General features: G+C 37.5%; 1 protein-coding gene across 2 annotated transcripts in view; it reads left to right on the top strand.

Annotated features, from left to right (window-relative positions):
* C10H1orf112 (chromosome 10 C1orf112 homolog) overlaps positions 1–13878 on the top strand; it is a 43880-nt gene that overhangs the window by 26005 nt on the left and 3997 nt on the right. The window contains exons 14-20 of one of the 2 annotated variants that reach the window (XM_027610117.1): positions 168–250; positions 602–653; positions 1936–2025; positions 7119–7304; positions 9626–9748; positions 10816–10911; positions 12572–12685. In XM_027610117.1, coding sequence (XP_027465918.1) covers positions 168–250; positions 602–653; positions 1936–2025; positions 7119–7304; positions 9626–9748; positions 10816–10911; positions 12572–12685 — 744 coding nt within the window. The remainder of the gene's footprint in view (positions 1–167; positions 251–601; positions 654–1935; positions 2026–7118; positions 7305–9625; positions 9749–10815; positions 10912–12571; positions 12686–13878) is intronic. The other variant, XM_027610118.1, reaches the window with a different exon arrangement.

Genomic DNA, 13878 nt, shown 5'->3' with positions numbered 1-13878 from the left:
AAATGTGGAGGAAATGGTGTTACAGGCTCTTTCAGATACTCTTTCAGAAAGTTGAGCCTTCCCACTGAGGATCTGTTATTATTTGGATTGTGATGGTATTTTGTTGTTTTATTTTGAGAAATGTAAAATTAATAATAATGTATCATGAACTTTCTGTTTTTCATTAGGATGTTGCTCTGTTGAATGCTGTGCTTAGTGCTAATATGATCACCTCTTTGTTAGCTATGGATGCATGGTGCTTCCTTTCCCGGTACAATGTACTTTTTTTGGTTTTTGGATTGATTTATAGTAATAACTGATAGTAAATGATGTTATACTTGTAAGTTTATAGAAAAATTCTGTCTTGATAATCCTTTAGTAGCTCCCCAAAATGGTTTGATTTCGTATCATAGCACTAAATCAAGAACCAGGCTCCCTCTTTCTTTCTATGGTTCAAATCAATAGGTAACTGTTGCTTAGGTAGTTTTGTATATTGTGGTATTCCTTGGCCATGGAGAAATTACAGCTTAGAATATTTACTGCTTTTTGGAAGCTCATCTCCTTGCTTTTCTGAACACTTGTAAAAATTATTTCGGAGAGATAATCTTCTTTTATATCACAGATATGGGACTGCTGAACTCTGTGCACACCATGTCACCGTAGTGGCTCATCTGGTGAGTACAATTACGAGGTCTAAAACACTCTCTCTCCAAGCAGTTCCTTTAGGGATATGATGATCTTGAAGAATGTGAATATCAAAAGGAGAGATAGTAGGTAGCTAAATTCTTTTGACAATTTCTTTGCTGTGTCTTAATGCTGATGCTATTGAAAAAGATGTGCCAGAAACTGTCAAACTGGGGAAATTGTTTCATACTGTTGAAATCTTACAGAGTTCTATTAATTGTTCTAGATAAGAAAGATTGGGTTAATAGAGAGTAAATTTAAAATTGAATGCAAAGTAGAAAATAAGAAGAGAGTTGTAATATTGATTACTGAGTTGTTTTTTCTTTCTTTCTCTGTTTAAAGTGACTTAGACAAGCTGCCTCTTGATTTTGTTGTCTCAGAATGATTTGAGAGGGACTAAATGTGACAGTGATTGATGCCTTTGGGGAAAGAAGTCATGCTTATGAATGGCTACAAAGAGAAAATGATTTAGTGATGATTTATTTTAATCTTTTCAATGTTGACCTTTCTTTGCTTTTAAATTCTGAGATGTTTGGTATATTCCATACGATATGGTCATGTTGTTGTTTTCGGTTTTTTTGTCCCTGGCCTTTGATAAAGATCTCATGTGGGTCCATGTGTCTTTCGTTTCTGAGTAGCTATTATGTCATACATTTCTTAGTTTGCTGTTTAAAGACGTTAATGACTAAAGCCAGGGAAGTGCGTAATAACCTCACAGCCGGCACGTAGTCTCCATGGCTAATCGTCTAGAGCACGTACCCACTTCTGAATCCTTAACATGTCTTGCACAAGACAGATCCAAAGTAATTTTTATGTTAGATTATCTTCTTCAAATAAAAGCATTCGTTTAATTAAGTAAAAGCTCTCCTTGTGTATTATGGTAGGAATTGATCTCCAGAAAATTGAGCTTATTAAATCTTTAATGGAGCTAATATCTAAAGTTATATCCACTTTTGCAATATTGTACTTAGATCTTCAAAAAATTCCATGAATTGTCTTTCAGTAGGAAGATTAACATATCAAGTTATCATCCAAATGGTAATTAAAAATAGAAATTCCAGAGGGTTGTTTATAAATACAATGTCAGAATTGCTTTCTCATTATAAAAGTAATCTAGGTTAATGAAAGATAAGTTAAAGAAAAGCTCTAAATTAAAAAATCTAAATTACTTATAATCTTATGTCCCAGAAAGAGCTGCTGTTTATTTTAGCATATAAAAGCTTGTAAAAGCCATGATTTTAAATCAGTCTCTCCTCTCCTGTCTTTTCCCAGATAAAATCTTGCCCTGGAGAATGTTATCAGCTCACCAACCTATCAATACTATTGAGGCGACTCTTCTTCTTCATGGCCCCGCCCCAACAGGCAAGAATATCATCTCAGTCACTGTCTTTGAGCAGCTGCTGAGAAATGGATTCAGACTCTTTGAAGACTTCCCACTGCCCCATTTATTCTGCATTTAAATGTTGATATGATCTGACCATAAATTTTTGACTTACTGATTGCTTTGCTTATTGCTTTTAGATAGGTTTAGATTTTGATGTTAAAGAAAAACCAGAGCCATATAGTAGTTAAGGTGATAAAAGTGGGTTTTATTCTGGGGATTGTTGCTGTAGGGGAAAGGAGGCCTCAGTGTAGAACTGGGCTCAAGTCTGAATATAGCATAGCCTAGTAGGGACTCACAATGAAGGAGCAAGGTGTAGGTCAGTGGATGAAAATTACTAAGAGGAAAATGTCAGGGGTAAGGAGGTGGTTTTTGCTAAACTGACAAGATTCTTGCTGAACACAGACCAAGGTGACCAAATACCAAGACAGAGGGGTGCTTTCTAGATTGACTCAGCAAGCAGAATTCTTGCTAAAACTGGATGATGCAGGCCCAAGGATGGACACAATCCCATGCGGAACACTAGTTGAGAAGAGGCTTTGGAAGAAGAGCCTGACTAAAGTTTGGTCATTGGAGAGTCTTTGTCACTCTCTTTGCTGCAAGTTACAGTCATTGTCTTCCTGAACTGTATCTCTCCCCTTGTTTCTCAATACCTTTAAGATACTTGACATGAGAAGGTTCTATATGCCCTGCCCCTTTTAACTTATTTTGAAGAGCTAGGATGTTATTTATGTGTGCCCTTAATGATGTCTCTTATTTTTTCCAGTAAATAAGTTGAACTTTTTGGGGAAAATTGAAAGTATGTTGAGCCTCATTAGTTGTTTGCCATTGTGAGGAAAACAAGCTTTGCCCTGATAAAGGAGATTCTGGTCTCAGAAACCTCTGTAGCCCAGTGTAGCCCTTGGGTTGGTCACTTGGCAGCTGCTTTAGGAGCTTTTTAAAAAATACAGGTTCCTGGACCTTTACCTGTGAGTAGAGTAGCTATAGCATGGTGGCTGGCAGAGGGGCCCAGTCATTTTCCTTTGGTCTTATTGTTAAATTCCTACGTGATTCTGACATGGATGCAAGCTTGGGAACCACTAGGTTAGTGAAGGGGGTTTGAATCCTCTGGTTTGAATCCTGTCATACTGTGATGTCAGAAAAGTTTCTGAACCTGTTCCCTGTCTACAGAGTGACAGATGTGTATTAACTATTTTGAAAACTTTTGTAAGGACTTAGAGGTAATATATGCAAAATACGTAGCATAGAGCCATGCTTAGAAGGGTGCTCAGTAAATATTGGGAGTTCTTTCTTTCTTTTATTTTTATTTATTTATTTGAGAGCCAAGTGTGCAGAGGGGGAGGAGGGGCAGAGGGAGAGAGAGAATCTCAAGCAGGCTCCATGCCCAGTGCAGAGTCTGACACGGGGCTAATCTCACAACCCTGAGATCATGTCCTGAGCTGAAATCAAGAGTCGGTCGATTAACCGACTGAGCCACCCAGGAGCCCTGGGAATTATTTCTGAAGAGAGTGCCTCAAGTCCATGTCTGCTTTTCTGCTCGAGAGAGGTTGGCCAGGCACGAGAGGAACCATCCCAGCCTCCCAGCCCTCTTCCTTGAAATTGGTTCCGATGCTGAAAGCACACCAGACCAACCTACCAGCCCTCTAGAAAATATGTAAGGGTTGTTCTCCCCTCCAAAACTCCGGAAGAGTTGTCTGCTCTGTGTCCCTTCAAATTTTAGCAACTTTCTCCTCTCAAAGTTCTTGCCCCTGGTTCCTGGTACACTGGCCTTCATAGAGGCCCTGTTAACTTAGAGGCCCTTCCTAAAGAAGTGGGATCGGGAGGGAAAGTGTCTTTTTAACCTGTTTTCTTATTTATTAAATGAGAATAAAATTATCCTTTTCCCAGTGTTGTTGTAAAATTTTAACTTTTAGAATAATACAACTCAGAATGAATGACCTCTAAGTGAAATCTAGAAACTTTGTTATAAATAAACTCTAGTTTATGTTTAGGGATCTCTTAGATACTCCTCAGTTTTCTGAGTTTTTCCAAATAATTGAGGCTATCAGATATGTAAGTTATAGAATTTTGAGGGGTGTTCTTTAATTTTTTCTTCAGTTAATCAAATACTGATTTCCTGGTCAAGTTACTGTGCTAAAATTTAAAGGGACATACCTAAATTTGAATTCTTGTTTGGGAGTCCTTGGGTGTTAGTTTATCCTAAAACTGAGATACTAACCTTCCTTAGATGGCAGGGCTGAGACTTGGGGAGACCTGGAATGTAAGCTGCTCAAAAGGAGCACTGCACAAGTGTTGATTCTTCTGCTAGGCTCTGCTCTTTCTCCTTTTTCCTGAAGACATGATCCCTCTTGAAAGGAGGGAACGGACCTTTGTTGAGACAATAGTATGGACTGGGCTGTGTTCTAGGCACTTCAGTTCTTGGAGTTCCTATGTCAGCCTTGTGGGGTACGTGGCTTATGTTCATCTACAGATGAAGAAACAGCAGCTTACGTCAGTAAAAGAAAATCTCCAAACTCACCATGATAATGGCTGTGCTGGGATCCAAACCAGATCTCTCTTAGTCCAGAAGCTGCAGTTCCCACTGCCCCAGTGTCGCCTTCAGCTGTTTTGGGGGCCTCCTCTGTTTGAGGGGTATTGGCTCTGCCTCCTTATCCCTTTGAACCGTATGAAATCTGCTTTTCTTCTTTAGATGTATAAAGCTCGCTCATTCATTTTTAATAGCGTTTTGTTGTTTAAAATAAAAAACTTGGAAACCACTGTACTATATCATGATACCAGAAAGAACATATATTGTAGTAGAAATTATAAAATTATAAACGTGCTCATAGTGAAAGGTGGTACGTAATGAGCACCCAGACTGGCTCAGATCAGGTTGTGTTGGGTGTTCATAGCTTAGAAGATCATTTCTGGGGAGCTGCAGGGTGGGAACAGGTAGGAATAGGGGAAGCTGTTGGAGATAGAGGCATTTGCGATGCAGGCTATAGGTTGGGGGGAGGTGGAGGGGAGGCTGGGGCAGGAGTGTGGGGAGAGAGCATGGGCTGGGGCAAAGGAGAGGCAAGTGGCAAAGCTGGAAATAATTATTCGTTTGCACACAAGATGGTATCTTTTTTTAAAAAGGGAAACAAAAACCCAGATTTTTGTATCAGTGATGCAGCATTAATATAAATGAAAATAGTTAATCCCAGTACAGTGATTTTTTAATTTACCAAAGTGTGGTAATAATTTGGGGGAAATGCCAGGGAATAGGGAGATTAAAATGTGTTTCTGTTTCAATATAGAGAGTAGTTATTGATATTATTTCTTTAGTGTGTAACTATTGGTAATATTTCTGTTTTAGAAACGAAAGTACAGGGTTACCTAAGAGGAAAGGATTTAATATACCTGGTTTAAGTACACTGATAGTTGTGCTACCATTTTTATGTAAAGTAAAAAGTACTGTAATAATTTGCTTTTTAAGCCCACTGTTGTATTTTTCCTCTCTTCTCGATTTAAAGGAGAAAAATCCTAATTCTCTTCAGATTATTCACTTATTCTTCACTCCTTATGAACTGTTATTAGCACTGGCCGTTTTATTTTTTTATTTTTTTTAAATTTTTTTAAAGATTTTATTTATTTATTTGACAGAGAGATAGAGAGCACAAGTAGTCAGAGAGGCAGGCGGTGGGAGAGGGAGAAGCAGGCTTCCTGCGGAGCAGGGAGCCCGACGCAGGGCTCGATCCCAGGACCCCGGGATCATGACCTGAGCCGAACGCAGCCGCCTAAACGATTGAGCCACCCAGGTGCCCCAGCACTGGCCGTTTTAAATATTTAAAATTGTGTTGAGACCAGGGTTTTCAAACTCAGAATAGTAAGTAGATCACTCTTTCTACATAAATTTGTCAACGCCTACCCTTTTATGTTGTCCAGGGCATAATTATTTATAATTTCTATTTTGGAGAAGGAACTAGTTCATTCACTCATTGGATTTTATTATAAAGAAAGGTCATGTTCAACTGATGTTTATCAATTGGAACAATTCTCTTGGCTTTCCTGAAGCAGTTTGGTTTCCTGAATAAAGCTGCTTATTATAACAGACACATAGCTCATCAACGGATCCATTTTTCTGGCTCTAACAGCTATTCCAGTAGATAGCCACACAATTTCTCCCTTGTTTTGACAGCTAAATATTTTCTGCTAACAAAATTCGAATATAAATGTAGTATATAAAACGTAGGAAGGTTTCTTTGTCAAATTTAATACAGTAGGATTTTTCTTAACATAGGAATTTTTTATTCATCAAGCGGATTTGGGATATTGTAATCTGAATTCTTCTACTTAAAAATTACATTACTATACTTCCTAAATTATACTTAATTCAGTAAGTACACTATTATTTTTTCTGTTTTTCCACTGGAAACTGACATTTTCACTGGTTTTTTTTAGAACTTTTGTGTTTTGTTTTTAGTCCGTCTGCTGATGCCTCATTTTAACAAAACAGTGCTGTTTTTCTGTTAACTTGGCAAAAGCTTTGAATTATTTCAGTGGTAGAATGGATTTGCCAGCCACACTGTTCTGGGCTGGTGGCTTAGATTTGTGACACCGGTTCTGTGTGTTGTCTGAGCAGAGCCAGCTAGCCCAGTGGAAAATCGAACCGATGACCTTTGCTTTTTTCTTTAGGTCCTCTGTTCTAGTCAGCTGAGATAACAGCCGCCAGGGCGAGCCGAATGAGTCTTTTGGCGTATTTTGGAATATTACTTTGGACTTAACTGAATAAGGTCACAAGCACACTAGTTCTGAGGAACATAATAGGAGCAGGATAAAATAGCTGATTGACTAATAATGAAATGCATTATTTTTAACATTTCTCAGAGTTTTCATATTTCGTTCCACTTAAACTGTGTTTTTCATTTTGCAAACAAATGCAACAACAGCAAAAATAATGATGCATGTTCCTTTGAGTTACATTGGTCTGGTACTTGTGATATTATTACTCAGTTAAAAACTTTTAAAAAATATAAAACATGGAAGCTAATACTTAGCTATTGTGCATCCATTCATCAGATTGTCTTATGTTACTCTTCTTCAATTATTTCAGGTGGAATTTATCCAGAAATTTTCCCCAAAAGCAGCAGAAAATCTGCCTCTCTGGCAGTATATTTCCCTCCAGGCATTACCCGCCGAGCTCAGGAAACAAGCTGCACATGAGGTCACCAGAGCTGGGATTGCACGGTGTCAGGAATGGCTAAGCAGTAGTCGGACTTTGGGAGAACTTGAATCTCTGGTAAAATAAGAGTTTTAATGGATTTGATCCATTTAGCAGCTATTTACTGAGCACTGCTCAACGTACTAGTGATGGGCTGTTAATAAGATGCATGTGGTCTCTGCCCGCAGGTTAGAAACTAGCAGGATTTTCAGATTTCTACATTGTAAAGGGGTCTGTGAGAAACTTACCATTATCTTGACTGATGTAAATTAAATTATACTGGGGGCAGGGAGACCGTAGTTCAAGACATACTGGACCATGGGCGCCTGGGTGGCTCAGTTGGTTAGGCGACTGCCTTCGGCTCAGGTCGTGGTCCTGGAGTCCCGGGATTGAGTCCCACATCGGGCTTCCTGCTTGGCAGGGAGTCTGCTTCTCCCTCTGACCCTCTTCCCTCTCATGCTTTCTATCTCTCATTCTCTCTCTCTCTGAAATAAATAAATAAAATCTTTAAAAATAAATAAAATAAATAAATAAATAAAATAACAACCTTATCTTTAAAAACAAAAAAAGACATACTGGACCAAGATGAAACCTATTATGAAATATTTTATTTGTAGTATTTTTGCTGACACATCATTAGATTAGGCAGATATGATTTTTTCTTAAGATTTTATTTATTTGACATGGTGTGGGTGGAGAGCAAGCACAGGCAGGGGAAACAGCAGGCAGAGGGAGAAGCAGGCTCCCCACTGAGCAAGGAACCCTATGTGGGGCTTGATCCCAGCACCCTGATCATGACCTAAGCCAAAGGCTTGCTTGCTTAACCAACTGAGCCACCCAGGCGCCCCAGACATGATTCTTCTGTTCGATACATATATTCTTCTATTCGACAAAACACACCCCCCATTTTACACACATCTATTCTGCGCCTTTATGTAGCTTTCCATTTAGAATACTCCCTCTTAAAATAATGAAATATAAGAGAAATTCATCTGTGAGAAGTAAAAAATACATGGTTTTTTAAAATTGAAAAAATTGACTGTAGTACATGTGGTTGAATTTTCCAGTTTAGTTTCATTTCCTCCTTTGTTGGTTCATTCATTCATCCAACAAACATGTTTTTTGAGTGCTCTTATATGCCAAGCGCTGTTCCAGCCATCGGGGAACGAAACAAAAATTCCTGTTCTCATGAGTTTGCATTGTAGCTCAGCTGTGGACGGTAAAATAAGTAATAAATACATATGTAAGTATGTTATATCAGTTTGTGGTAAGTGGAGAAAAACAGGGATGGGGACAGGGCATTCAAAGTGTTAGGCGCCTATTTGCAATTTTAAACTAGGAGGTTGGGTTTTCTCAAGGCTTATTATCTCCACACTGGGTGTAAATGTTCTGATACTCTGTTATATAATGGCACCTGATGATAATTATCAAGATAATTTAAAACATAGACATATCCCAAAGGAAATACAAGTTTTTATGTGCATTTATTTTGAGAAAACTATTATACCACCTAGTTAGGAGTAGGTTAAATTGTTCAGGTTTTACATTTATTGTGCACTGATTTTTGTAGTTGAAGATAAAAAATCTTTTGTATTAGGTAAAATAATGCACCTGTTTTCTAAAATTGAATATCTTTGCCCTGACCAAAACTTTAGTTCCAACAGGTCATTTTACATGCTTATTTGGAGGAGGAAATGGGTAAATCTTAATATAAAAAGCTGTATGGTAATCATTGAAACTTAAGTGTTGTTGTTGAAGTATAATGGATTAATCAGGCATTGTTACTAATCATTACATTCCCACATGTGGCCTTCACTTTACTCCCATTGTCCCCCAACCACCCCCACTCCTGGCCAGAGAGACATTCGATATGTAAAGGAGAGCGAATCTAGAAAAGGTGGTTTTTAGTTTCAAATTCTAGATAAGTGTACTTCTCAGGTTTTTATTTCCTTATTGAATGCAGTGTTGCTGAGGAATTTTAAAGACCGATTATAAAACAACAGCAAAATAAAAATCTAATGTTAAAAGATTGCTAGGTGCATAATGTGAAAAACAATAGAATTTTTAGTTGATGAACATTATAAATTAGCTTGATCATACTGACAGTCTGTATCAAACCTATTTATTAAAATGCAGTGCTGTTTCCATTTTAATACTAAATTTTAACCTAAAAGGAAAAAATGTTTATTTAGAAAATGAAGCAAATGTTTCTGTGTATAAGGAAAATTAGTTCTAATAAAATAATTTGTATTAAAGTAGCTGAAAAAGATGGCTTTGGGTCTCAGAATATAAATCCGACATGAGTTTTTATGAAGAGTTATAAGTAACTCCTAATCTCTGGGGCCTCAGCTCCTTCAGTTGGGATCTAACCTCAGACTCTTCCGTCTCTCCCCCTTTAGAACACACTGCTCTCTGCCTTGCTTGCTGTGTGTAATTGTGCCAGTGAAGCTCTGGATATTGTACAGAAAACCACAATTATGGAAATTGGGAGTCAGCTTTGGGCTTTGTTAAACACTAAACTGGTAAGGAAAGCAACTGAAGAACAAATAAAACATTGAAAAAAGAGACTAGTACCGAAATTTCCCCTGTAGAGTAAAATGTATGTAATTTCTTTAGGTGCTTGGTAGAACTTGTGGTTAGAACTTAAAATACCTATTTGTACTCCTCCAGCCAGTTCTTTTTGAGTGTGATAGAACCAGAACCTAGTAGAGTGACAATGATAGTTCAGTTAACTATTTTCATGACCATTTGGACCCTATTTAAAAAAACCAAACTTCTTCCCCTATGGTTTCTCTCCTCTTTTGGGCTAGTATGGCCTGTTTCTGGGATTCCGCGGTCTTCCATACAGTCCTTTGGGCAGTGGAGAATGACTCAGCTTAAAGGTGGCAGGGGCACATGAGTGGCTCTGGCTGGTTCATGTTCCTCTTCCCCAGCAATGGCAGAAGACCAGATGATGATCGGGGTAGAATTAGGATGATATGTGTCCTACAGATTATTGTAGTTTACAAATGACATTTAGTTTAAAAATCTAAATATGACACTTGTTTTCTTTGACTAAGTAGTGCCAGCCACTGGAAGCTGAAGGCAACATTCACATTTTTGGTAAATCATAGAGATGGTTTTGCAGATAATGTTTTATCATTAAAGTTTATGTAGAGTTAAATTTCCCTTCTGCAGTATTGTGACTTCAGTGAGTGCTTTCCCCCAATCCTCGCGAATCATTCAGTAAGTATGCATTGAGGATTCTCTGCTGGTGATGTAGCTTATAATATCATGATAGAAACAACAGTTATGGGGAAGAGAAATGGAATTTTAAGAACACTAAGGCACACAAAGTTTTTCAGTGGCAAACAAAAGTGATTAGATCTCCATCTGTATTAAATTTCCTCATCATGTGATCTTGAGCAAATTATTTAACCTCTCTGCCCCTTTGTCTTAATTACTAGTAAAGTGAGTAAAGATCTACTTCATAAAGTTATAAGGTATATGTGAGGTAATATAAAGGTATATAATAAATGCTCACTAAAAGGTTGCTATTTTCATGTAATTGAAAATTTTCACCAAAATTATTTTGTGTTTCTTATTTAAGGTAACAGGCCAACCTTACGTTCAGCAGACACTTAGTCTTTTACTTCCACTGTTGGGATTTTTCGTTCAAACTCTAGATCCTCATCTGATAAGTCAGGTAAGAACAATAAGCAAGTTAATACTTTGCTGAGGAAATTGTTGAACTAACATGACTTAAAATAGCTTTCTACAAACAGTCCTTTTTAATGATTTGTTGCTCAATTTGCTTGTTACCCCTTTCCTGTTGAATTAAACTTAAATGTCACAGATTTGTTTGTCTTAGGGAGGTCTCATCTCTTTCGCGCTTCCCGTAGAGTGTGGTTAGTATACGGGGCTGCTGATTCAGCCTGTAGCTGTTCTTCCTCTCTCCCTGACACTGAATAGTCAAAACCTTTTTTTCAATTGCTCCAGAACATCTCTGAGGTTAGGAGTCGTAGTTCATGTGTGAACCCGCCTTCAAAACAATTTCAAAGGCATTCCAGCAGCTGTTGGGAGTATGGAATATAACTGATGTGGATTTAAGGATAATCCTCATTGTTTCTTTGAAGAAATAAAATGATTTTGAAGTAAGAGGACTACTGAGTATTCTGGCTGGCCCCCAGCTTGCATGGCTGGGACAGGCAGAACAGAGGTCACTGTTTGGGGGGATGCTTTTGATGTTGCCTAGTTATGGCTTGCTTTTGGAGGTTCTAAGCCGGTAGAGTAAAAGGCAAAAGGAAAAGGCACTTCTCTGAAGTGATTGAGAGGCTTTGGGATTAGTCCATACTGGGCAGAACTGACCCCACCAAGCTAGAGCTGGCCTGGCCTAAGCTTAAAGGCACGGTTAGAAATGAACAGTTATGAGTTAAAACTAATTCCTATTTAGGAAGATGATGGAAGAAATAACACCCTGTCATAGGAGCTATAAGCCGGGAAGTGAGACTACTAACGCGTTTAGTAGCTTGGTTAGTGGTTATGTACAGTTAAGAACTTAGCATTAACAAATACTTTCTAATTAGGTATATTTTTAAATTACTGTATGTGTAACATGAATTACTAAATTATAGAGAATGAGAATGCAGTAAAATAATTGACTCAAACTTTGTAGATTCTGATAGTTCTAGTAATCTTTTTTGAGAAATTAAATATGGATAATTTTGATAGAATTGTGCCTACCTTTAAAAAACCCCAAATAACTAAAGTTCTAAAATTTCAACGTAAGTAAATTTTTAACTTAGGCATTGCTTCTTTTATAGACGACTTTCTGTGTTCCTTTAAATCAGGGGTTGGCAAACTCTGGCTTCCTGGCTAGATTCTGCCATCCTGTTTATAGGACAAAAGCTAAGGAGGATTTTTACATTTCAAAGGTTTGTAAAATAAAAATTAAAAAATGAAAAAGCAATATGCAGTAGGGAACATATTTCAAAGCCTAAAATATTAACTTGACTGGCCCTTCATAGAAAGTTTGCCGATCCTTGCTTTAAATAATGAACTTCCCTCACTAGAATTTAAAATACAAAACAATTTTTAAGGATTTGAAAGAAGAGCACTGGTATAGTTTCTCAGGAACACATTTTTTTTCTTTACAGCAGTTGATAGGATGAACGCTGTAATAACTGAGTCCGTCATTTGATCATTTTATTCAAATTCCACATGTGAAGATTAGGCTTTGTAGAGTGTTGGTCTGTTCTGGGTTTTGTTGTTTCCCCTCCCCACATACCCATCAGAATCTTACTTATTATGTCTCAATGAAATATTTGTTTTCATTTATAACTATTCTTTGATCTTTGCCACTTTAGGTAGTAACTTTGCAGACCTCACTGCTTAAATTAGAGCCTCCTGACCATGTTTGTTTGGCAGTGCTTGATTTTGTATCTTCTCTAGGAAAATTTTTCATACCTCAAGCTTTCCAGGTAATACTCTTCTTTTGTTCCTTTGTTAACAAAATCCCTGTAAGAATTACTGACTAAAATTTTCAGGCTTTTAATTTCTGGAATTCTGTGGATTGTTGACAGTGAGAGTTGGGGGGAAATGTATTTTGTGAACAGACGGTGACTTTGTCAAAATAGAACTCATTTTAAGGTGTTTTTTTTTTAGAAAAATATATTTGACATACAAATAATTTAGAGTTGGCTGTAGTCTGAGAGTCTCCTTCCAGTTGGGCTTTAGCACACGAAGTCCCTGAGGAAGAAAAACATTTATGTCTTCTAGGAAAGAGTATATATTGAGGAAACTTATCAAAGTTGTTCTCTTGGTTTTATATCCATGAAAGGGAGCTGTTTATTTTTAAGACAGTATTTTTGAAAGTGTTGCAAAATATATATAATTGACAAATGGATATTTACTTATAAAACTGACTGTACAGGCCTGGCAATACACTTCTGAATTTTCAGACACACCTTACAGTGAAAGATCATCCTCCTAAATTGAATTTTGCCTTTCTTATTACTGTGGTCAAATCCAGCAATTCTAGATAGTTGACATTTTTCTTTTCCACCTCCATGGGAGAGACTATAAAAAGCTCACTGAGGGGCGCCTGAGTAGCGCAGTTGGTTAAGTTTCTGACTCTTGGTTTCGGCTCTGGTTGTGATCTCAGGGTCTTGAGATCGAGAGTCTGTGCTCAGCGAGGAGTCTGCTTGACTTTCCCTCTCCCACTCAAGTAAATAAATAAAGACATCTTTAAAAAAAAACAAAACTCACCAATGAGAACCTTTTATGTAACTGGAGCAAAACCATGATGGATGTTATCTCAGTAGATATTAAAAACTTTGAAATAAAAAACAACTGGCTAGTTTCTAAAGGGCTATTATTTAAAGTTAAATGAAATCATCCTGTTTGTTTTCGTGAAAGAAATGGAGAGGTTGACAGCTTTTCAACTCTGGACAAAAGTATCCAGAGATACTTGCTTTGAGCTGTCTTCTTTTTAGCATAAAATAAATTCCAGAGTACTGTTTAATTCATGCATAACTATGGACCCTGATGGGCCCAGATCCTGTGGAGCAAATTACATATTCCCAGGAGTGAAGTTAAGGCCTGAACAGTTGTGGATTCATCAGCATATAAGAGGCCTCTAAAGCCAGGAGATGGATTGATTTATTCAAGAAAA

Source organism: Zalophus californianus, chromosome 10, assembly GCF_009762305.2.
Source record: "Zalophus californianus isolate mZalCal1 chromosome 10, mZalCal1.pri.v2, whole genome shotgun sequence".
In the NCBI taxonomy this organism is placed as follows: domain Eukaryota; kingdom Metazoa; phylum Chordata; class Mammalia; order Carnivora; family Otariidae; genus Zalophus; species Zalophus californianus.
The sequence above is the reverse complement of the archived record's forward strand: the minus strand, read 5'-3'. Positions and strand labels throughout refer to the sequence as shown.